Below are 25,654 nucleotides of genomic sequence, written 5' to 3'. Positions count from 1 at the left end.
ACATCGTGGTCTTTTCTAACAACGAGGCTGTAGCCGTTGAAAAACAAGTGAGTAAAAGATTACAATATTTTAACATTTTGAATCACAATACACTACATATAAAAGGAAAAAAAAAACTTACTTGTGCAGTACATTCCAAGATACCTGCATTTAAAAATATTGAACTCCAGAGGCATCAGAAGCGTTGTATTCTGTAGTGATCACCTGAGCAATTCAGGCATGAAATATCTCAAACACATCTGCGAATTCGCAGTTATTCCTCCTCATTTGAAATGTAAATTAAAGCCATCTGGCCCATAACCAAGGAAGTTTGGGGTAAGGATTGGGAGTTCTGGAGGAAAACCTTTTCATCTCTGCATTAGCTGTTTTGATGGCAGGTTTGTTTACAAGACTCTTGAAAGGGTGGGTTAACGGAGTACCACTTGCATACGTCAGCAGAGTCAGTCATTTCACCAGAAGAGCAAGTTATGACATTTTGATTAAAGATTGAGGTCAATATTTTTTTTTTTAAATCGCCAATATGCATAATGGTTCATAATAAGACCACTTACATGCCTTAATAAATAAATAGGGTTAATTTTGGTTTCATGCCAACTTTAAAACTGACTGGAACTACCTGTGCATTAAATGGCTTTAACACAAGCATTCCAACCAATCAGAATAGAGTATTCAAACAGACCATGGTATACATTTTTTGAAATGCAATTATTGATAATAATTGAACTATTATATAATGAATTTATATTAATGCATGAATTTATAATGAATATTTTTATTTGGGGGCCTTCCTCTGCAAATATTGATATTTGTGATTGATTAATCGCCATACAATGTAATAAATTGATTAAACAGTTTTAACTGAATGACAGTCCTGAAAATAGAGACATGGGAAGCTCCCCACTGCAAAAGCAGAGTTCTATAGAAATCACTGTGGCCTTTACATTGATGTCCGAAGCTGTGTGCCTCGTCTGCATATACGACTGGAGTTGCGCAACCAGTCATAGTGCGTTTGCGTCGATCGCTTCCAAACGGGATTGTGGTCAAAGGAGTATACTTTCAAAGGCTAGTGTGCTTGACCTTGCAGAAAAAATAAGTATACTCTACCATAAGTCTATATGATTCTTTTGCCTGTTGTTTTTTTTTGTTTGTTTGTTTTTGTCTGCCAGGTGGAAAAAAATGTTACAATTTTTGCATAGAGAAGTAAAAACACACCTCAACATGCAGCACGATTTTAAGAATAGTTTACGTCCATGGAACAAACAGTGCAGGACGTAATGCAATCTCCGAAGTTTAACCTAACCCTAAAAATGAGCAACAATAATAGTAATGCTTTCCTTAGCGTTACACTGAAGTTCTAACTCAAGTTCTGTCCTCACTTCATTAGGACCCCTGACGTTCAGTTCCATTATTCAGACTAATTAGTGCAGAAAACTACTGTCCCACATTCATCTATCTGGACACACTGAGGACAGCAGTGCTCTTTATCTGAATGTAGCCATTACTGCCACTGCAGCTCTGCAGTATTATGGGATGGCTCAGTGTATTATAGTGTTCTTTACAGTATAGGGATGAGGAAGGACCTCTTGGACCCTGACAAACAGCAGGTTTTTCAGAACTGTCGCTGTAGGCATCAGGATTTTCTTTCTACTCTCTCTCTCTCTCTGTATCATTCCTGTCTCTCTCCCATGATACCCCTACACCAACATTTCTCTGAGAAAGAGCTGTGCTGTATCCACCTCTTTGTGTTTGACATGTCTTGCGGAACAGCTGAGACCTCAGTGAAGAGAGAAAAAAAAAACTTCCATTGATGGACCGAGACATACTTTGCATATATACTTTAAAAAGAAGAATTCACTGTATAACACATTACATTAAAGGGACAGTTCACAGAAAGAATCATATCAATGGACCATAAGATTTAAGGGTTGGCATCTTGGCCAGTAAGCAACCTGCCAGAACAATCTAGCAACCACATACCAACGTTCTGGTAACCACAGTGTTTTGCACGGGCAAGTACCACAAAGCTACCGGTAGTTTCACCTACAACTTCAAAAACTCAGCATATTTCCAATGGGATTTACCAAACCACATCACAGCCTTTAGAAGTGGAGACCAGGCTATTCGTTGGACTCTTAAAAAAGACACAATAGTTTCGGGTTTACAGGTGATCAAATTCCTGAAGATCTCAAAGCTGAAAACAAAGAAAGGATATGGATGCAACTCTATTTTCATTCATTTTCTAATTATTTCAGAGCACGATGGTTGTATATCAAGCTGATAGGATCACCGTGACAACCACCCCATTGCGGTGTTGAAGTGGCACAGGCCTATTCACAACATGAGTTACGCATAGCACGCAACCTGTTCAAGTTCAGCAGTGCATTTGCTTTATTGTCTGTGCAGATGTAAGTGGTAATATTAAAGTTATTGATATCTGATTAATGTCATATACATATAGACCATTTCAAGCATGTAAACAATAACAAAGGATTTAGAATGCTACTGATCCTGAAGCACTTCCGGTACAATTAACAGATCCTTTAAATAAGACTAACATAATTTCTCAAAGAAAATCAAACATTTACCTGAAGTGACTTATCCAGACATGTTGTTGATACTGAGCATCTACGCGAGAGGCTATGAAATTATATCATAGTTTAGATGCACACTATTATTTCCTCAGCGACAGCTCACTAATATTGGATTGCTCCTGTTATGAAGCCATTCAATAAAGCTGTTAGTAATGTTAATCATGTTAAAGTCACTTTGAATGAAGGGCCTCCTGTTGTTGTTCTGAATTAGGGTGTGTTCCATTCAGAAGTGATAATCTCTATTCCCTTCAAAGACTTTACTATCCACTGTTAGAGCTTTCAAAGGCTAAAAGGTGTGAGGCTGAAAAATAAGGGTAATTCGGAACTCACTTTAAGTAATTTTAATTGGAAATTCTGTTTAAAGTGATTTTACAGAATAACTAACATGACTGTTCTCCCTTCAAAGTGCCCCTAAGGAGGGTGATTTATCCTATTTGGAATGCAGTCTGAATTCGAAAACTAGCAGGAAATGTTCAAGGAACAAAAAGTCATCACTTCCTTAAACCATCTTGAAATGGTCTTTAGGATGCATTTGAAAGAAAGGTGATTAACCCAACGAGCGCTTCAGTTTACCGGTTTGGATGCCGGTTCAGCTTTTTCAGCTCCCACAGCTCAGACAGGCAATCCTCAAAATACTATGACAGGATCATTTGTTTTATTCAAATAAGAATTTTCCTAATAAAATACTAGTTAATTGGTAATATCTTGCTGTGTTTTTATTTCTCATCATATTTTCGTCAACAATGTTTTAAGAAGAATTGTTTAATTGTCCTCATGATGCATATTTTTCCATCTCATCTTTGTTAAAGAAAGCTGGAAACATCATAACCCCAGTGCGATCCTCTCAAAAACCGGACAATGTCTCTTTTTTTTCTGTCAAAAACAATTAAAAACATCTGACATTTGAAAAGCTTTCAGCTTAGGTAGGAATGAACCACCATTTAAATCGTTTACTTATATTTATTCTGGAAGGTATTTTATTCATTGAAGTTTACTTGTTAATAACAGGCAAAAAACTAACAATGCTAGCTATTTTTTAGTTTTGTATTTTGTGATATTTTACAAAGGGTTTAATTTCTATTCTGTGTTCAATTAAGCACTTTTTAATAAGTTTGATCCACAATAGACACATAATATGTGCGTATCCCCTCCCCTGCTCCCCAAACACCGGACAACATCATTCACCGGGGGTGGCTGGCCCTTAACCACCACGGTGGTAAAACTTTGCCACAGCAACAGCCCTATATATCAGCAAAGTCTGATGTCCAACTCAAATGTAAGTGTAAAATCTAAATGTGATTGATCAGTGGTGCTCAATTCTGTACTTGGAGATCTACTGTACCATCCTGCAAACTCTAATCCAACACACTTTGAACTGAACTTTTTAGATGGCTCCTCACGAAAACAGGGTTCCCACACTTTTTAAATAATTATGACGTCCATGACTTTAAGTCATTTGTGATTACAGGACATGCATTTTCTGACAAATTAAAATAAAATAAAAAATAATTATCTATCAATCTATCTACACTGATCAGCCACAACATTAAAACCACCTGCCTAATATTGTTTAGGTCCCCCTCGTGCCGCCAAAACAGCGCCAATCCGCATATCATAATAGCATTCTGAGATGATATACTTCTCACCACAATTGTACAGAGCGGTTACCTGAGTTACCGTAGACTTTGTCAGTTCGAACCAATCTGGCCATTCTCTGTTGACCTCTCTCATCAACAAGGCATTTCCAGAGGTCACGTGATGGCATGCAAGAAGCAGACGTGTGAGCGACGAGCTCTGCGCACTTTGCAAAATTTTTAATTATTTTCATGTTATAATCTGGTGAAATTTGATACACCCAGTTACACATTTGCTGTTTGAGGCAAAACATGGCAAAGAAGTCAAAATCCTTGGGCTCTGGAGACATTAAAAGACACTTAAGTGTTCAGGATGAAAGCCACGGCAGGCCTACAGACGGGGACTCGATTTGGATGGCGCGGCGGGAGAGGAGATCCAGTGTCAGTTGTCCAACATTTCGGTGATACTGACAAAGGTACTAGCTGACTTCGAGGATCTCGCTGTTATACGTCGATGGTTACAAGAGTGACTGATGTTGAGAGACGAATCGATTGTCTGGAGTCTTCGGAGAGGGAATTAACTGCTAATCCGCCCGTGACCAAAGTTGATTTGGAACATCTCCTTGAAAAGCTTGAAGATCTTGAGAATAGAAGCCGCAGGAATAATGTTCGAATTGTTGGAATTCCTGAGCATGAGGAGGGCAGAGATATGGTTAAATTCCTGGACGAGCTTTTCCTGAGTCTGCTCGACAAAATAGGCCACAAGCTGGAAATCGAGCGAGCTCACAGAGTCCCGGCTCGCAGATCTGCTGAGGGAGACAGGCCTCGATCGATTCTGGCCAAATTTCTGAGATCATCCAATAAAGATCTTGTGTTGCACCAGGCGAGGAGCAAAGGGAAGCTTTCTTGGAAGAACCATAATATTTTCTTGTTCCCGGACTTTGCAAGTTCGACAAGAGAGAAACGCAATCAGTTCAAGGAATGTAAGAAACTCTTACATCAGAGAAAGATCACTTGTGCTCAAGTGATGTTTCCAGCCAAACTGAGAATAGAAACGAAGGACGGTCACAAAGTATTTACATGTCCCAATCAGGCAATGTCTTTTATAGAATCAATGGGTGAGTAAACCATTGGGTGTTTCTCATGTGAGTGGGTCGACTCGCTGTACTTACTCTGGCTTTTGAGGAAGCTGGGCGTTATTTTGGTTTCTTTTTTCTTTTGCGTTGTCTCCACCGAGCGGCTGGAGTTTGTTTTGTGAATAACACTTTTCCTTAAAGAAACTTTTGCATTGATGAAAGATTACTTTTGCTTTGAAGTTCCCGGCCAGTTTGAGAGTAGACACTACGGATGACCGCAAATTATCTACGTGCTCACATAAAGGATGTCTTTTATAAAGTTGACGGATTGAGTAAGTCATGGTATATACTTTTATGCGGCCTCCGAGTGAATTGACTCGACCATCCGGGGAACCGGGATGCTGGTTTTGTTTCTTTTTGTATTGGTTCCACCTAGCGGCTGGAGCTTGTTCTACTCCTTTGGAACAGCTATTGATTCATCTGTTCGTTCTTTGTGCTTATTCCGCCTGCTGGCTGGAGTTTGTTTTGTTGAGTATTTTTACGGGACATTGGAATGATTACGTCATCCACTGAACTCATAACAGCTGGCTCACTGAACATTCGTTTGTCTGTCCGAGGAATCTGAACGGTTTTATATCAGCTGGAATTTGTTTTGTGGAAGATCACACCTGAGACAGTTCTGTGAATAAATCTACACGTTCTTTGTGTTCATGCTTCCTATTGGCTGGGGTTTACTTTACAAAGTATTTTCTGTTATGTAATTTTGCCTCACAAATTTGTGAGGCAAAATTGAGCAATCCGATGGCAAAGTTGTCGTGGGGACTTGTGGGCATTCATGGACCTTTTGAGTTTAGAGGGATTGTTGCCGATTGGCACTGTGGTGTGCGGGGTTAATGCACACGTTTTTTCTTTTTTCTGTTTGTTTTGTTCGGGGATAAGTTCGGGGTTTGATTGTTGCAGTAATGGGGAATGTGGTCTGTATAATTTTGTTTTTGACAATTTATTTTTTCTACTATATCAAAATGTCAAATGTTAATATGAGTGTACTATCTCTCTCCACATGGAATGTGAATGGGTTGGGGCACCCCATAAAAAGAAGCAAGGTTATTACTTTTCTTAAGCGTAAGAAATATGATAGTGTTTCTTCAAGAAACACATCTTTCTCCTCAGGAAGCTGAAAAATGTGGGAAGATATGGGGTGGACATGTTTTCTTTAGTGCTGGCTCAAGTAAGAGCAGGGGAGTCATTATATTGATTAATAAATATCTAAAATTCAAACGTCTCAAACAGACTAAAGATAAATTAGGGAGAGTCATTATTCTTTTCACTGAAATTCAGGGGCAAAAGCTGATTTTGGTCAATATTCACGCATCTAACGCTGATGATCAGGGCTTTTTTATAGAACTTGAAGGGATGTTGCAAGCCGCTGGCACCCCTCATGATATAATTTTGGGAGGAGACTTTAATCTTTTGATGGACTCAGTCCTTGATCATAGAGAAGCAAAAGTGTGTAAGCCCCCTAGAGCAACATTGACGCTTCACAGGATGTGTAAAAATCTTGGTCTTACAGATATTTGGAGACTTTTGAACCCATCTCGTAGGGACTATACATTTTTTTCATCAGTCCATAAGATTTATTCTAGAATAGATTTTTTTTTATATCCAAATCCCTCATTTCATCTGTTGTTGATTGCTCAATTGGAAACATTTTAGTCTCGGATCATGCCCTGGTGAGTTTAGAGGTGTTGCTACATATAGAGAAAAAGAAATCATATAGTTGGCACCTTAATGTGTCCCTTTTGCAAAATCCTGATTTCCAACAAATGCTAAAGGCTGAAATCATTGTCTATATGGAGACCAACTGGTCCTCAGTATCCTCTGTGGGCGTGGCTTGGGAGGCACTTAAGGTGGTTCTTAGGGGATGAATCATACAGTATGCCTCATTCACCAAAAAATCCAAAGCACAAGAACTTGTGGAGTTGGAAGGAAATATTAAAGGTGCCAAGGCAGAGCTAAAGCGCTGTATGTAATCTGATGTCCTCCGAGAATTTACCCGATTGAAATATAGATATAATACTATTTTGTCATGGAAAGTGGAGTTTTGCTTATTCAGGGCAAGACAGTCATACTTTGGAGTCGGGGGACAAAGCAGGAAAACTTTTGGCTAGATATATAAAGCAGAGAGAGTCTTTATCTACCATTCCCTCAGTGAAATCTGCTGGTGGTGAAATATTTTCCGCAGCCATTGATATTAATAATGCTTTTAAAGAATTCTACTTTGATCTTTATAGTTCCACATCTTCGTCTACTGATGAGGATATTAGGAACTTTGTGGAACCATTAGATCTTCCTAAACTGACGACTGAGCAAAGGAGTTCTCTTGGTTCTGAGATAAACTTGGAGGAGCTTGATGAGGTAATTAAGGCCCTGCCTACAGGCAAGGCTGATGGCTTTGCAGCTGAGTTTTTCAAATCTTATGCTACAGAACTGGCTCCAATTTTGTTAGAAGTTTATACGGAATCATTAAAGAATGGAAAGCTTCCGCCAACCATGACACAAGCCCAGATCAGTCTGATTCTTAAAAAGGATAAAGATCCAAGCGAGTGTAAAAGTTACCATCCAATTTCCTTGATCCAGTTAGACGTAAAAATTGTCAAAAATTCTGGCTAATCGATTAAGTTATGACATCTCTTATAAATATAGATCAGGTGGGGTTCATTCTGGGCCGTAGCTCTTCTGATAACATTAGGCGTCTCATCAATATCATGTGGTCAGTAGCGAATGATCAGACTCCGGTCGCTGCCATCTCATTTGACACCGAAAAGGCGTTTGATATGGTAGAATGGGATAAAGGTATAAAGACTGTATAAAGGTACAAACTGTAGTGGCGGTACAAACAAATGGATTAATTTCCGATTTTTTTACTCTGGATAGGGGCACCCGGCAGGGTTGCCCTCTTTCCCCGTTATTGTACTGTCTTACCCTGAAACCATTAGCAGCCACGATAAGAAAGGAGGAGGATTTTCCAGGGGTGATTGCGGTGTGGCGCATAAGTTTCTGCTTTACGCAGATGATATTTTATTATTCGTCTCCGACCCTACTAGATCTATGCCTTGCCTCCACAGAATTTTTAATTCCTTTTCCAAGTTCTCAGGATACAATGTAAATTGGTCTAAATCCGAAGCTTTGGCTCTGACAGCGTACTGTCCAGTAACGGCTTTTCAGACGGGCGCCTTCCAGTGGACCAAACAGGGAATTAAGTATTTGGGAATTTTATTCCCAGCAAATTTTTCTGATTTAGTCAGAGTTAATTTTGATCCCTTAATAAAGAGGTTTTCAAATGATGTGGACAGGTGGGCTTCATTACATTTATCGATGACTGGGAAGGTTAATGTTAATGTTATTAAAATGAATTGTATTCCAAAACTCAACTACCTGCTATAGTCTCTCCCTGTAGATGTCCCCTGCTCTTATTTCAAGCAATTTGATAGCATAGCGAAGTCCTTTATTTGGAATGGTAAGCGTCCCAGGTTAAATTTCAATAAGTTGCATTGGCCGATTGACAATGGTGGGTTAGGCCTACCCAAGATTTTGTTTTATTATTATGCATTTGGTCTTAGACATTTGGCTCATTGGTCACTTCCACCTGAGAGAGCTCCTCCCTGGTTTTGTACTGAAAAAGAAGTTCTTGCCCCTATCTCGCCACTGCAAATCCTTTCGATCAAACTAGCCAGAGAGGTTAAGTCGCACTCCGTTATTTTGCATTTGCACTCGATATAGACAAAAGTGTCCAGAGTGTTTAATTCGGATATTTATTTAAAAGTAGCCTCGAGCATATGGCTGAACCCTAAACTATGTATTAATAAGTACCCTTTCTGTTGGTCAGATTGCATTGTGAGGGGGGTTAATGCACTTGGTGACCTATATGAGGGTGTAGTACTGAGAACTTTTGAAAATTTGGTTCAACATTTTGGCATTTCCAGATCTCATTTTTATAAGTATTTACAGCTTCGCCACCTACTCTGCACTGTTTTTGGTAGTGGCATGCACCCCCCTAAAGCGGCGGATACTCTGGGAGTGGTGATTGCTGCTTCTGGGAAGGGTCATGAGGCATCAGTGTATTACTCCCTGCTAATTCAGAGTCTGGGGGACGGAACTTTGAATTCTCAAAAGATTATGGGTGAAAGACCTAAACTTGACATTGGGGGAGGAGGTGTGGGCTAGGATCCTAAAAAACGTCAAGTCTGCATCTAGAGATGCAAGGGTGTGTATGATGCAATTTAAGATTTTGCATCAATTTTATTGGACCCCTCTAGATTGTACAGGCTTGGCCTTAAAGACACTCCCACCTGCTGGCGATGCCAATCAGAAGACGGGGACACAACCCATGTTTTTTGGGGATGTGTTGGGATCCAGGAGTTTTGGTTGAGGGTTCAGAGCTTTGTATGTGATGTAGTGGACACTCAATTTTCGTTTTGCCACAGACTGTGTATTTTGGGTGATGGGGCGGTCCTGAATATAGATGATAAATATATAAAAAGCTGGGTCCTAACCAGCGTGATGATTGGCAGACAGGTAATTCTCAGGGGATGGAAGTCAACTGATGCGCCCTCATTTCATGAGTGGTCTACCAAGAGGGGCAGGGTAGCAGCATTTGAGGAGATGGCATGTAGAATGCTAGGCAACCTGGATTTGTACATCAGGAAATGGGGCAGCTATTTAGGCTTTTTGCAAGGCTCTCGGGGAGGGGCAGTGGAGAGAGACTAGTGTTTTTTTTTTGTTTTGTTTTTTATGTTTCTAAACATTTTCTGCTGTTTTATTGTCTATATTTGTGTCTGTGAGTTGGCTTTTGACCACTGGGGTGCTCGTTTGTGTCGGGTGGGGGGGTTAATGTTCAGGGCGAAAAGTTGTGATTCCATGTGGTTTGATTCTGCATTTTCTGTCTATTTGATTTCCTGCATGGATCAATAAAAATTGTTAATAACAAAAAAAAAAACAAAAAAAAAACAAGGTGTTTCCATTCACAGAACTGCCGCTCACTGGGTGTTTTTTGTTTTTGGCACCATTCAGAGTAAATTCTAGAGACTGTTGTGTGTTAAAATCACAGGTGATCAGCAGTTACAGAAATACTCAAACCAGCCCATCTGGCACCAACAATCATGCCACAGTACAAATCACTGAGATCAAATTTTTTCCCCATTCTGATGGTTGATGTGAACATTAACTGAAGCTCCTGACCCGTATCTGCATGATTTTACACATTACACTGCTGCCACACGATTGGCTGGTTAGATAATCACATGGAAGTTTGTTGGTGCCAGACGGGTTGGTTTGAGTAATTCTGTAACTGCTGATCTCCTGGTAATAAATGAACATTGTTCTTAAGGGGGGCGTCTTACCCCATTTATATATAATTTGTATATGTGTGTGTGTGTGTATATATATATATATATATATATATATATATATATATATATATATATATTACACACACACACACACACACATCACAATAATACATATTATACATAGAGTATATACACACACTACTGTTCAAAAGTTTAGGGTCACTTATTCTTTATTTTTTTCACATTTTAGAATAATAGTAAAGTCATTAAAACTATGGAATAACAGAAATGGAAACATGGGAATTATGTTGTGACTAAAAAAATCCAAAATAAATCAAAACTGTGTTATATTTTAACATCTTCAAAGTGCCCACACTTTGCCTAGATTTTGCAGAAACATACTCGACATTTTCTCAACCAACTTCTTGAGGAATCTTTGCTTTTCTTAATTATTCGGTCCAAGTCATCAATTTCAAAAACTTTTTTTTTTTTAATAAAATTTTAGTTTTGTAATTAAATTAATAGGGTGGCACAATTATATTTTTGTCTACAAAACTAATTTCAAACATTTAAGCATACACCTTCAGATCAAAAGATTTTTAAGATCATGAGAAACATTTCAGGCAAGTGACCCCAAACTTTTGAACGGTAGTGTGTGTGTGTGTGTGTGTGTGTGTATATATATATATATTTATTTGAAATTTCCATGACTTATCCATGACTCCTTGCAGGCCTGGAAATTACAAACTGAAAATTCTCAGATACTGTACAGTATTTCCATGTTTTGCAGGATACTTTGGGATATACAATATTAAGTATATACAAACAGATCGCCATATTCATATACCATGGATTTTACATGGTGATTTACATGTACTCTATTGAAGTGGTTCCACACAACAGTGTTAATTTGTTCCAACACCTCATTGTTCAGTTATACTAACTAAAGAAATTAAAGTAAATTGGACAAAACTTGATAAGCGTTGAACTTACATAAATTTAATTTATTCTTTCATCTACCAACTGGCTAGCAACAGTTCGTGTTGAGATGATAAAAGTATTGGTATGAATCCAGCGCCGTAAGAACGATCTAAAAAGTTTTAGAATATGTGATTTGTTTAAGAATATGTGATGATATTTGAAAGCATAAAAACTGAACTTTTAAGAAACATCAATCAATCTTTTTTTTATGATAGAAAATATACTGTTAATAAATATAATTATACTGTTTCTTAGGCCTAAAACACTGCTTTAATGTTAGTGTCAAATAGGGCTGTCACAATTATAAAAACTGTATTACGATTAATTATCAAACAAATAATTGCCATTATGATGATTAATTGTCTCTTTTAGGGCTTTACGGTTAATTGTTATATTAATTGTCATATTTCTTGAGGTGCATGTGTGCTTCACATCTTAAGAAGTCATTTTTACATATTTAAATTCAAATATATAAATCAAATTATAAAATAGGGATATATGATTTCTTTTTAAGGCTTTAAAATCTTATGACATAAAAAATAATGTTTTAAATATCAAAATATTTCTAAATTCTTAACAGTATGTCTCTCTTTTTGGTCAACTTTAGTTTTGGTCAGTTTTACATTTACACTGTTGTTTTTGAAACTCATTTTATATTATATATTTTTTAAATTATATATTTTTTATATTTATATTAGATCATTTTATTTTATATTATATCATGCAACAGTAAAATATTTCTCTCCCAATTTCTTCACTTTCACACGTTACTTTGCTCTTTGATTAAACTCACAAGCCCTTATTTCTCATGAAGCAAAACTTTTGAGATTTCGTTTCATCACTTTATCACTCCACAGAAAGAGGAAGCGCATCTCTTTTTCTGTCACAGCATGACATTAACACTGCGTGTATAAACCCACTATGACCAGGAATATTTGCCATTACATGATTGTTTAAAGTGAAGTCAGAGCGCTTTGTGTTCACTATCAAAGTTTATATTTGTTCGTTTATATTTTTGCGGGAGTTTGGAGGGAACCTCTGCTGACAGTGCGAGCATCAGAGCGTTTGAGATGCATTTCACGCACTCTTCCGCACAGGAGCTGCTCCGGTTGACGTCTGCAGTGCGGCTCAGTGACACTCGGAGCTCAACTGAATGACACAAACGCGCCATTCGTGGCATTTATACAGTATATTCTCTTAACATACTCTTAATGGGCATTAAAAAATGTGACTGGAATTTGAAAAGCACAATAATCACAGATCAGACGATTATATAATAATCGCGACAGGCCTGGTCTGTCTACACTGTTGATTTGGTCACTGATCTTTTGGCTGGTGGTTATGCATGAGACATTATTGGTCATTAAGTGTTTCTGTGAAACTAACAACAAAGACGTACGAGTTTGAAAACTTGCTAAAAATTATTTATTTTTTTAAATGTTTTCATTTGTTTAACAACATTAATTTACAATAGTCAAAGATGACTTCTCTTTTTGCTCACGACGTATCTCAGGTAGATTGCAGATTGTAAACAGCTCAGTGTCTGTCGCTGCTAGCATGCTGTAGGGCTCGTTAATATTAAACAAGTTGTCTGCTTTTGCCCGAACTGATTTGCTAAATCAAAATGCGGTAGGGATGGTAATGATTAATCGAAAATCAATTAACTTTCATTAATAATTTGATCGATTAAGCTTACTGATAATCGATTACATTCATTTCAGGACAAATGCACAGTAATCATGACAGCAGACGTTAACAAGGCTAGAGGGCGCTTGCGCTCTGCATGCTACTTATTTTCCAAATCACAGAAGAAGCCACAGCCACAAAGGTTAGAGAGGAAGCAGCTCAATGTAAACAGTGTTGGAGCGTTTCTCTATAAATTAACATTGTTTTCTGTACACACCGTGATAGTATGTTAAAATACAACTTGACAACAAACACTGTTGATCTCCTCGTTTCATCCCAACCTACAATTAAGTTCAGTGATTGCCAGGAAAGCATGAAGGTACATTCAGCTGACAACACACTATCAGCACAGAAGCGGTAGCCTATGTTATGTACTGTGTTTTTGCAGCGTGTTATGATTTGACTTAATTTCTAATTTTAAAAAAAGTCCAAAGATCCGAAAAATCCCACGGTCCACAATGTAAAGTTTCAGTGAACTCATATGTATACAAATTATAGCTATATCTTAAGACAGAAGTTACTACTAACAGTATTTCATTAACAGTAATTAATTCACAAATTCGAACTAAACATAGCCTTAATGTATTTAAATACATTGAACTAAGAATATTCTGAGGAAAATGCCAATACTTGCATTTCTTAAGGGTATTAATTTAAATTATATTTAAACAGTAGGCTTCACGCACACATTATTTGGAGTCCTCCACGTGCGTTTTGCGATATTAACGTTAATGATTAATCAGTAGTTAATTTCCACGAAGATAGATTATGAAAATGTCTGAAAACTGACAGCTCAAACGCGGACAGTGACATGTGAGCGCTCACCAATGGGATTACCGTTTTTGTGTTAGTTCCGCCCACTGTGGAAGCAACCAACTTGCAGAGGCCTCTACTTGGTCTTAAATGCTTCGTTTTAATGCAAAGGGCTAAAATATTTCCCTTGCACTACGACTAAGCAAAATAATAGTATTAAAATGTAATTATTATTTCTCAAAAAGTGGGGGTCCGAGTCCCCCCCCCCCCCACAGTTACAATGGTTGCTATGCCACTGCATGAGTTTCATTGTTGGTTCTTACCACTTACTGTGAGTGGCAAAAAAGTAGCTCATTGGACAAAGCAATATAAAAGCATCAAGTATTTGTCTTCCTCAACCTATCCTCAAGCTCCACATTTTACTACACTGACAGCCCCAAAATTACAACATTACAGAAACTCTTCTAAATCAACATAACATACATTAAAAACTAGCAAGTCTCCACTTTTCAACTTGAACAAAAAACACAAAGTAGGCCTAATACTTAATTTCAACATTTAATTTCTTCATCCAGTCTCGTATAAAGCATGCTGTAAACTCACTGTGGTTTATGCCAACAAAAATATTTATGTTGTCCCAACACAAATGGTTTAAGTAAAGCTGACACTTCTTTCCATTGAAACAAACCAGTTACATTAAGTTTACTTGATTACATGCATCTGTTGAGTAATACGAAAGGGACGATTCAGTAAAACTAACAATAGGGCAAGGTAATTCAAAGAATAACATGGGGCCTGGGTAGCTCAGTGGTAAAATACGCTGGCTACCACCCCTGAAGTTCGCTAGTTCAAATCGCAGGGCGTGCTGAGTGACTCCAACCAGGCTTCCTAACCAACCAAATTGGCCTGGTTGCTAGGGAAGGTAGAGTCACATGGGGTAACCTCCTCGTGATCGCTATAATGTGGTTAGTTCTCGGTGGGGTGCGTGGTGAGTTGAGCGTGGATGCCGCGGTGGATGAATAACGCAGGTTGTTGAGACATAGCTCGTGTGGAGGCTTCACGCCATCCACCGCAAGCCGCGGGTTGGCGGTCTCAGACGCGGAGGCAACTGGGATTCGTCCTCCGCCACCCGGATTGAGGCGAATCACTACACGACCACAAGGACTTAAAAGCACATTGGGAATTGGGCATTCCAAATTAGGAAAAAAACAACAAAAAAAAAAACAACATGAAATTGACATGGAATAAGTCCAAAAATAATATGATATTAATAATAACTCATGATACTGAATATCTACATATTCATATTTCATGGTACTTCAAGATACTTCAAAGAATGCAAAAGAATGCAACATAACATCTCCAAAATCCATGGCACTAGCAAGATACCTAAAAGAAAACTTAATATCCCAAAAAAAAAATTATAATTAAAAAATGTTTTACTATGTCCTAAAACTATAATTTTGTGGTACATTGATATATAGGCTACCACTGTTTTTAACGATTCCAATATTCATGTACCATGGTACTCCAAGCTGCTTCAAAGAATACAAATTACAACGGAACGTGTCCAGAAAACATGGCAAGACATACCATGCCGGAATGCAAAAAATAAATAATAATAATAATAATAATAATATATATATATATATATATATATATATATATATATATATATATATATATATATATATATAAACCAGTTACATTAAGCATATATATATACATATATATATATGCAACATACACATCGTTCTTACCGAGATATTTGATGTCGAAGCCCTGCGGGGGTTTGAGGGACCTTCTCATCCATGCCTCCCTCAACACCTCCAGGTGATCCTCCTTCCCCTGGATCAGTAACACATGCTCATCGATCCAGCCCAGGAAAAAGGTCTCGGCTATGGCATCGGCCACCATCTTATTCCAGAAATATTTCATGTTCAGGCTTTTGAAGTCGGCGAATATCTCGTAGCCGGTGTGATGGTGCGGCGGCTCCTCGCTCTCCGTCACCCCGGGCGCGTCCTTCGCCACGACGCGCGACAGCACGATGGCCAGCGAGTGCGGCGCGATCTGCAGGAACGGCTCCATCGATCCTCGCGAAGAAAATAAGGCGATTGATGTGATTGATTGAGCGCGTGCGCTTCCCGAACACGCGCACCCGCAGCCAGACAAAGAGCGCTTTTGCGCGTTAGTTCATTTGACCTGCCTACACAAGGTGATGCAATTATTATTATAGTATAAGAACATAATGGTGATGTGTACAGGATGAGATCATTATCATTCCAAACAAAAGGCTGGCTGGGTGCACGATGTCATTTTAGCGTTATGGAGGAATGCTCATGTTATTCTCCGCTGAAACCGCCGCATATTATCCATTCCTCACCTTCAGAGATCAGAGAGAGCGGCGTGAAAATAACGTCATCCACTTCCACCAGGGATGCGGGATGCAGTGAAACATAATTTTTTGATATTCCAGGATTCAGATGTCTGCAGAATGGGGAAGAGATGTTTATGGCCGAAAGCAGGATTGAGATTTCTCGCGGGGGTTTTATCTCGTCGAGATGCGGTGTATCCCTGCAGGCCGGTGCGTGACGATGCCTGTGTGATTTACCGTGTATGAGCAGGTTGTTACCTTGAAGCTCCCGCAGCTCACACAGTGACGCCCTCTAAAGGCGGAGGATAGTTACTGCAAGCACAATTCGTCACTCAAACTGCCCTTTGGACATTTAATCACGTGCAGGATATGAATAATAGCTACCTACAATCAGCGATGCAATTATTATTAGTGAAAATACCGATTTTTGATATCAGTAATAATTACCAATTCTTGATATCAAAAGTGGAATTTCAACTAGTACAAGACATATTTTTTTTTAATTATCTTTTATTTATCTGTATTTTCACTTTTCTTTTTTTGGTACGCCAAGTGAATTTGCGCCAAATATTAAACAATCCAACATGGCATACAATGCAAAATGCAAAATACAATACAGCACAATATACACACACAATATAGAACAATTTACACAACATACAGACCAAGACTATGGTGGCCCAGGGGCACACAGCATACCAAAATAAAACAAATAAAAGCTGAAAACACAGTGGAAATAAACCACAGCACAACAAAATAAAGCCACAACACAACAACATTTTGTCACAAGATAACAGAAAATCCACAACACAACAAATCTGAGCCCTAACACAATGGAGTTAAGATACAACACAACAGGAAAGCCACTACACAACAAAATGTAATCACAAGACAGCAGAAAAACCACATCACAACAAAATGAAGCCACAACACAACAGAAAAGCCACATCACAACAAAATGAAGCCACAACACAACGGAAAAGCCACATCACAACAAAATGAAGCCACAACACAACAGAAAAGCCACATCACAACAAAATGAAGCCACAACACAACGGAAAAGCCACATCACAACAAAATGAAGCCACAACACAACGGAAAAGCCACATCACAACAAAATGAAGCCACAACACAACAAAATGAAGCCACAACACAACAGAAAAGCCACATCACAACAAAATGAAGCCACAACACAATGGAAAAGCTACATCACAACAAAATGAAGCCACAACACAACGGAAAAGCCACAACACAAAAAAATGAAGCCACAACACAAAGAAAAAGCCACATCACAACAAAATGAAGCCACAACACAACAGAAAAGCCACATCACAACAAAATGAAGCCACAACACAAAGAAAAAGCCACATCACAACAAAATGAAGCCACAACACAACAGAAAAGCCACATCACAACAAAATGAAGCCACAACACAACAGAAAAGCCACATCACAACAAAATGAAGCCACAACACAACAGAAAAGCCACATCACAACAAAATGAAGCCACAACACAACGGAAAAGCCACATCACAACAAAATGAAGCCACAACACAACAGAAAAGCCACATCACAACAAAATGAAGCCACAACACAACGGAAAAGCCACATCACAACAAAATGAAGCCACAACACAACAAAATGAAGCCACAACACAACAGAAAAGCCACAACACAACAAAATGAAGCCACAACACAACGGAAAAGCCACATCACAACAAAATGAAGCCACAACACAACAGAAAAGCCACATCACAACAAAATGAAGCCACAACACAACGGAAAAGCCACATCACAACAAAATGAAGCCACAACACAACAAAATGAAGCCACAACACAATGGAAAAGCCACATCACAACAAAATGAAGCCACAACACAACGGAAAAGCCACATCACAACAAAATGAAGCCACAACACAAAGAAAAAGCCACATCACAACAAAATGAAGCCACAACACAACGGAAAAGCCACAACACAACAAAATGAAGCCACAACACAACGGAAAAGCCACACCACAACAAAATGAAGCCACAACACAACGGAAAAGCCACAACACAACAAAATGAAGTCACAACATAACGGAAAAGCCACAACACAACAAAATGAAGCCACAACACAATGGAAAAGCCACAACACAACAAAATGAAGCCACAACACAACGGAAAAGCCACATCACAAATGAAGCCACAACACAATGAAAAAGCCACATCACAACAAAATGAAGCCGCAACACAACGGAAAAGTCACATCACAACAAAATGAAGCCACAGCACAACAGAAAAGCCACATCACAACAAAATAAAGCCACAACACAACGAAAAAGCCACATCACAACAAAATGAAGCCACAACACAACAGAAAAGTCACATCACAACAAAATGAAGCCACAACACAACAGAAAAGCCACATCACAACAAAATGAAGCCACAACACAACAAAATGAAGCCACAACACAACGGAAAAGCCACAATACAACAAATGAAGCCACAACACAACGGAAAAGCCACATCACAACAAAATGAAGCCACAACACAACAAAATGAAGCCACAACACAACGGAAAAGCCACAACACAACAAAATGAAGCCACAACACAACGGAAAAGCCACAACACAAAAAAATTAAGCCACAACACAACGAAAAAGCCACATCACAACAAAATGAAGCCACAACACAACAAAATGAAGCCACAACACAACAGAAAAGCCACAACACAACAAAATGAAGCCACAACACAACAGAAAAGCCACACCACAACAAAATGAAGCTGCAACACAACGGAAAAGCCACAACACAACAAAATGAAGCCACAACACAACAGAAAAGCCACATCACAACAAAATGAAGCCACAACACAACAAAATGAAGCCACAACACAACGGAAAAGCCACAACACAACAAAATGAAGCCACAACACAACGGAAAAGCCACAACACAACAAAATGAAGCCACAACACAACGGAAAAGCCACATCACAACAAAATGAAGCCACAACACAACAAAATGAAGCCACAACACAACGGAAAAGCCACAACACAACAAAATGAAGCCACAACACAACGGAAAAGCCACAACACAAAAAAATTAAGCCACAACACAACGAAAAAGCCACATCACAACAAAATGAAGCCACAACACAACAAAATGAAGCCACAACACAACGGAAAAGCCACAACACAACAAAATGAAGCCACAACACAACAGAAAAGCCACACCACAACAAAATGAAGCTGCAACACAACGGAAAAGCCACAACACAACAAAATGAAGCCACAACACAACAGAAAAGCCACATCACAACAAAATGAAGCCACAACACAACAAAATGAAGCCACATCACAACAAAATGAAGCCACAACACAACAAAATGAAGCCACAACACAACGGAAAAGCCACAACACAACAAAATGAAGCCACAACACAACGGAAAAGCCACAACACAACAAAATGAAGCCACAACACAACGGAAAAGCCACATCACAACAAAATGAAGCCGCAACACAACGGAAAAGCCACATCACAACAAAATGAAGATACAACACAACGGAAAAGCCACATCACAACAAAATGAAGCCGCAACACAACGGAAAAGCCACATCACAACAAAATGAAGATACAACACAACGGAAAAGCCACATCACAACAAAATGAAGCCACAACACAACGGAAAAGCCACATCACAACAAAATGAAGATACAACACAACGGAAAAGCCACATCACAACAAAATGAAGCCACAACACAACGGAAAAGCCACATCACAACAAAATGAAGATACAACACAACGGAAAAGCCACATCACAACAAAATGAAGCCGCAACACAACGGAAAAGCCACATCACAACAAAATGAAGATACAACACAACAGAAAAGCCACATCACAACAAAATAAAGCCACAACACAATGAAAAAGCCACACCACAACAAAATGTTGTCACAAGATAACAGAAAAACCACAACATAATGAAATTGAGCCATAACATAACAAAATGAAGCCACAACAGAAAATCCACATCACAACAAAATGAAGCCACAACACAAAAAAATTTAGTCACAACACAACAATACTGAGACACAAGATAACAAGAAACAAAATTGCCCCACAACAAAATTGCCCCACAACACAACGGGAAGCCACAACACAACAAAATTAAGCCACAACACAATGGAAAAGCCACATCACAACAAAATTTTGTCACAAGATAACACAAAAACCACAACACAACAAAACTGTGCCACAACACAACAAAATAAAGGCGCAACACAATGGAAAAGCTACAACACAACAAAATGAAGCTACAACACAACAGTAAAGCCACAACACAACAACATTTTGTCACAAGATCAGAAAAACCACAACACAATGAAATTGTACCATAACACAATGGAAAAAGCTACAGTGCAACCATTTTAATCTATATCACAACAAAATGAAGCCACAACATGATGGAATTTAGCCACAGCGCACACACACAAATAAAAATATTAAGCCACAAAACAACGAAATGAAGCCTTTTCTTGTCTGATCATTTTGTTGTGTTGTGGCTTAATTTCGTTGTATTTTCAGCTTTTATGTGCATTGCTAATTTTGTTGTGTTGTGCACACCTGGACCACCGTACAATACAGAACAATAGTGACATACTGTACAATACTGCACTGCATACAACATACAATACACAATACATTACATGTCATGTACACCACACGTGCAGGTAGAGTACTTGTAAAAGAAAACACTGCTGAAATAGACAATATAAATGCATCAAATACCAATGAGTGTGACCCTTAGCTCAGCAACAGGTTCACAGAATTAGATTCTGTGCCATTGTGAAGAATACAACAAACATACATCTCTGCGGGTGGTGTCAGATGGTCCTTACATTTTTTTCAATGCAATTACAGCATCTAGGGCGGGGCGAAGCACCTTATGTTACTAACACAAGATATCCATTACAGCAAGAGGAGGTGAGGATGTCAGTTTGAGGGTTTTGTTCTGGTTTGCTCAGGCTCAGGCATGTAAACATGTCTCTGCTCTGCTATTTGCTTCTCCTGTTTCATTATTGCCACAGGTGCTGTGTAATGTAATGCTTTAGTATGAGGACTGTGAGTATGTTGCTAACCTACAGGAGGATGTTAAACCTGCTTGTGGACTTCACAACAGTTGTCTTTTGTTTCAGAGGCAGTTATTATCAGGACATAATCATAATCCAAAATCAGAACACAGACCTGTTCCTTGTTTGTATTTCTTGTTATATTAATTAATAAATAAATAAATAAACAGATGACGGGTAAATATCACAGGTCACATTTCACTCTAAAATCAGGAAAAAAAATTATGATGTTTTACATAGAAAACAATTAAGCCTATTTTAGGACTATTAAGATTTTTTTGTGTTATGACATTATCAATGATGATTATCATTAGATTCTCATATTTACGTACAGTTAAAAAATACTGTAATAAAGCAAATTAAATTCAATTAAAGGCAGTACAAACATCTTTAATAGGTACAACCAAAACAACCATGATGCATAAACGTGCATAATTGTTTTTTAAATAATTTTAAAAATATATTTTTCACTTTAGAGTTATAAGACAGAGATTCTTTTCTTGCTTTTTATTTTTTTATATTACAATAATGAGAATGAGATTTTTTGCCTTTTTCACAGTAATGAGGACAATGTTTTTGGCATTTTTTCACATTGCGGTAATGAGAATGATATGAATGATTCTTCTGCAATTTGTTTTAATTTTTATTATTATTATTATTATTATTATTATTTTACATAGTAATGGGAATGATTTTTTGGCTTTTTCACATTACATTAAAGAATATATATATATATATATATATATATATATATATATATATATATTTTTTTTTTTTTCTTTTCTTTTTTTTTTATTTCTTTTCCCACAGCACTGTAATGAGAATGAAATGTTTTGCATTTTTCCACATTACGGTAATGATGAGATTTTTTTTCTTTTGGATTTTTTCACATTACAGTAATGATGATTAAATGTTTTGCATTTTACTGTTATAATTTTTTTTGCAATTTTCCACATTACGGAAATAAGAATATGATTTTTTTATTTTTGCTTTTTCACATTACAGTAATGAGAATTAGATTTTTGAATTTGTTTTTCACATTAACATTGAATGAGTTTTTTTTGTGTGCATTTTTCTACAGTAAAGTATTTCGTTTTTTGTTGTTGTTGTTTTAATTTCCACTACAGTAATCAGGATGAGATTTTGTTTTGCTTTTTTAAATTGCAGTAATGAGAATTAAATGTTTTACATTTTACGGTTATATATATGTGTGTGTGTAGAGATATATATATATATATATATATATATAAATTTCTTTCTACATTACGGTAATAAGTGAGGGTTTTTAGCATTTTTCACATTAGATAAATGACAATTATTTTTTTAGAATTATTTCACATTACAGTAATGAAAATTAAATGTTTTGCATTTCCACACATTACCGTTGTGAAAATGATATTTTATATTATTTTTTGCATTTTTCTACATTACAGTAATGAAATGATCTTAGGCTACCTAAATCTGATAAAAGGAGTTTAACAGCAATTTAGACATAAACTAAGAGAAGACCATGACTGCGCCCCAATTTTCATACTGTCACAGTTTTTACTGCTTTTGACAAAGAATGTACTTTCAGCCATTAAATTAGGTGAAAAAAATGCTCTTTAAGCATGCTGGTGAAAAGTATGAATACAGTACAATCCAAGACTTCACCCAGGAATGTTGTCATTGTCCCGTGATCTAAATACATGATGTATTCTACAGTTTTTTGGATGCAGCTTGTGTGTTCTTGTGTTTGACATTTCTCAGATAGCTACTGCCTTCTCTGTCACTAACACACGGTAAGGTTTTATGGAAGCCAAAGAGTGTTGTGTCAATCTGAATTATGAAGTAGCCACAAACTCCTACAGCCTGTTTTGTTTCCAAGTCTGTGAGCCAGAAAAGAAAACATGAGAACAAAGGGAATTACCACCTAGGACAAAAGTAGGAACTCAACACCCAGCAGGTTTGTCTGTTTATTTCTTACCTCCTACGTGTGATAGCAGGAAGCCTACATATTAAAAGAGCATCTTGGAATTCTACTAAATATCCCATTTTTGTTTTACAGAAGAAAGTATAGTAAACTGGTTCAAGAACAACATTATCAGAATTTTCATTTTTGAGTACATTTCCTTTTAGATCACGTCTATAATTCTCAAACTCTAATGTCCTCTAGTAATGATTTTACTGCATTTTCTACTGCTCAAAATTTTAGTTTCCTATACATGATCAAAAACACTGTCAATACAAATGTCCAATAAAAGAGCAGTTGATTAAGCAAGTAGTGTTCGACTGGTCATGTGATTCTAAAATGGCAGCCCCCATGAGGGGGACCCTGACCCAGCTTTTATAAGGTTACTGATATGACTAGAGTCCTCATCTCATGAGTGCTCATGATATTATACATGTTTCAAAATTACAGTTAATTTCTTTAGGAGTAAATCTTTTTTAATGAGGGAGAAAATTACTAAGTGCACCTTTAACAGGAGATTTTCCTCACTTTGTCCTGTAGAGAAAAAAAAAACGTGTCTAACGCCACCTGACGATTAAAAAAAAAAAATAAAATAAAATAAAAAAAGTGTTTGCTACCATTCTCTGTAGGAATATAATGTTAAGTGTTTGCCCCCTGCAGGAGTCATAAGGGCATTACATACACATGTACCTTCATCATGGTATTACTGCTTTCTGAAAATAAATGAACTAGGGAGGACCAGATCAAGACCTGCAAAAAGACACTGATCAGTTTTTGGACATGAACATCGCCTGGTTGATGTCCCCCACCCATCCATGCAGTGTTTCCCACAGAGAGGTGCCCTGGATGATGCTTTCTTACTAATTATAATAAACTGCAATCCTGTAAATGGTAATCAGAAAGACCCATAACCTCTCCCTCACTGTCAGTTGTACCCCTTTTTAAAATATAAACAATTGATATAAACAGTATAACCAGGTGCAACAGCCTTCCGTTTACAGAACACAGTCTGTTCAAAATATACTATGGTACAGTATGTTGACCAATCACAGAGCAGCTCTTGAGGGACACACATTGATAATTCACAACAAGTAACAGTTTCATGACAAACAAAAGGTGAAATAATTTCAATGGCTACATGACAACAGGTGCCATGTCTGTTTAATTACCTTTAAGATTATTTAGCATGCTTAGTAACAAGGTCATTATCATGAATAGTTTAGAGGTTAGACAGCACAATTGTTGATGAAATCTGAAACTTGATAAAAAAAAAAAAATCTTATGCAGGCATTATTTTAGCTTTGCACAACAAACTGGCAAACAACAATTTAAACCACTCACACAATAATTAAGATCAAATTCCTTATAATTTATAAGTTCAAATCATTAAGTTGTAAACAAGTTCTGAGAGGAATGTTCAGCCTTCAACTCTCCGAGTTCGGGGATGAGCTCGTCTCTTCCTCATGCCGCTTCTATGGAAGTGTCTCCATTTCTGCCCTGGGGCTGAGAAATCAAAACAGACACAAGACAGCGACATTTACACTTCTGAAAATTTCAGCAAGACCTTTATTATTTTGTTACCTATTTAGTTTATCATTTACAAGTCAGAAATCTCAATTGATCTTTTCTCAATCAATGTGTTTGTTCTGGCAAAAGACAATAAGCAGATATATTTTAACAAATTCGTCCAGTTAGTGTTCAAATGTTTTAAAGGAATGTTTCATCCAAAAATGTCATTATTATTTATGTCATTACAAACTTGTATGGTGTTGTTTTTTTCTGTGAACACAGAGGGAATCTCCCCCCCCCCCCCATTAAATTTTTTTTATTGATTCATATAATTGTCAAAGAAAAACAAAACAAATATACATTGAATCAACATTGAACTCCCTCTACTACCCCTCCCCACTCACCAACCCCACCCCGTCCCCCAATGAACATCCCCATGGTCACACATAAGTGCACACACACACACACACACACACACACACAAACAAAGAATACAATAATCATACACATCTAAAACTATGCCTCTCTCTCCAAAGCCCCTCGCCAAGAGTCCCCCAAAAACGCCAAATAACTGCCCCATTTCCCATCAAATGAATCCCAGATCCCCAGCCTTCTACATAGCACTTCCTCGAAAGCTGCCACCCACCCCATCTCCGCGCACCACTCCCGAAATGAGGGTGCTCCAGCTGACTTCGATCCCCT

General features: G+C 37.7%; 2 protein-coding genes across 2 annotated transcripts in view; both read right to left on the bottom strand.

Annotated features, from left to right (window-relative positions):
• Positions 1 to 16,602, bottom strand: part of LOC127418028 (storkhead-box protein 2-like) — a 121,264-nt gene extending 104,662 nt beyond the window's left edge. Inside the window, exon 1 of the mRNA XM_051658342.1 lies at positions 15,770 to 16,602. Within this exon, the coding sequence (XP_051514302.1) occupies positions 15,770 to 16,097 (328 nt within the window). The 5' untranslated portion in view covers positions 16,098 to 16,602. The remainder of the gene's footprint in view (positions 1 to 15,769) is intronic.
• Positions 16,603 to 23,433: 6,831 nt separating this feature from the next.
• The window catches only part of LOC127418026 (trafficking protein particle complex subunit 11-like), a 47,063-nt gene continuing 44,842 nt past the window's right edge, over positions 23,434 to 25,654 (bottom strand). Inside the window, exon 30 of the mRNA XM_051658341.1 lies at positions 23,434 to 24,946. Coding sequence (XP_051514301.1) covers positions 24,905 to 24,946 — 42 coding nt within the window. The 3' untranslated portion in view covers positions 23,434 to 24,904. The remainder of the gene's footprint in view (positions 24,947 to 25,654) is intronic.

The sequence above is a fragment of the Myxocyprinus asiaticus genome, chromosome 27 (assembly GCF_019703515.2).
Source record: "Myxocyprinus asiaticus isolate MX2 ecotype Aquarium Trade chromosome 27, UBuf_Myxa_2, whole genome shotgun sequence".
NCBI lineage: Eukaryota > Metazoa > Chordata > Actinopteri > Cypriniformes > Catostomidae > Myxocyprinus > Myxocyprinus asiaticus.
The sequence above is the reverse complement of the archived record's forward strand: the minus strand, read 5'-3'. Positions and strand labels throughout refer to the sequence as shown.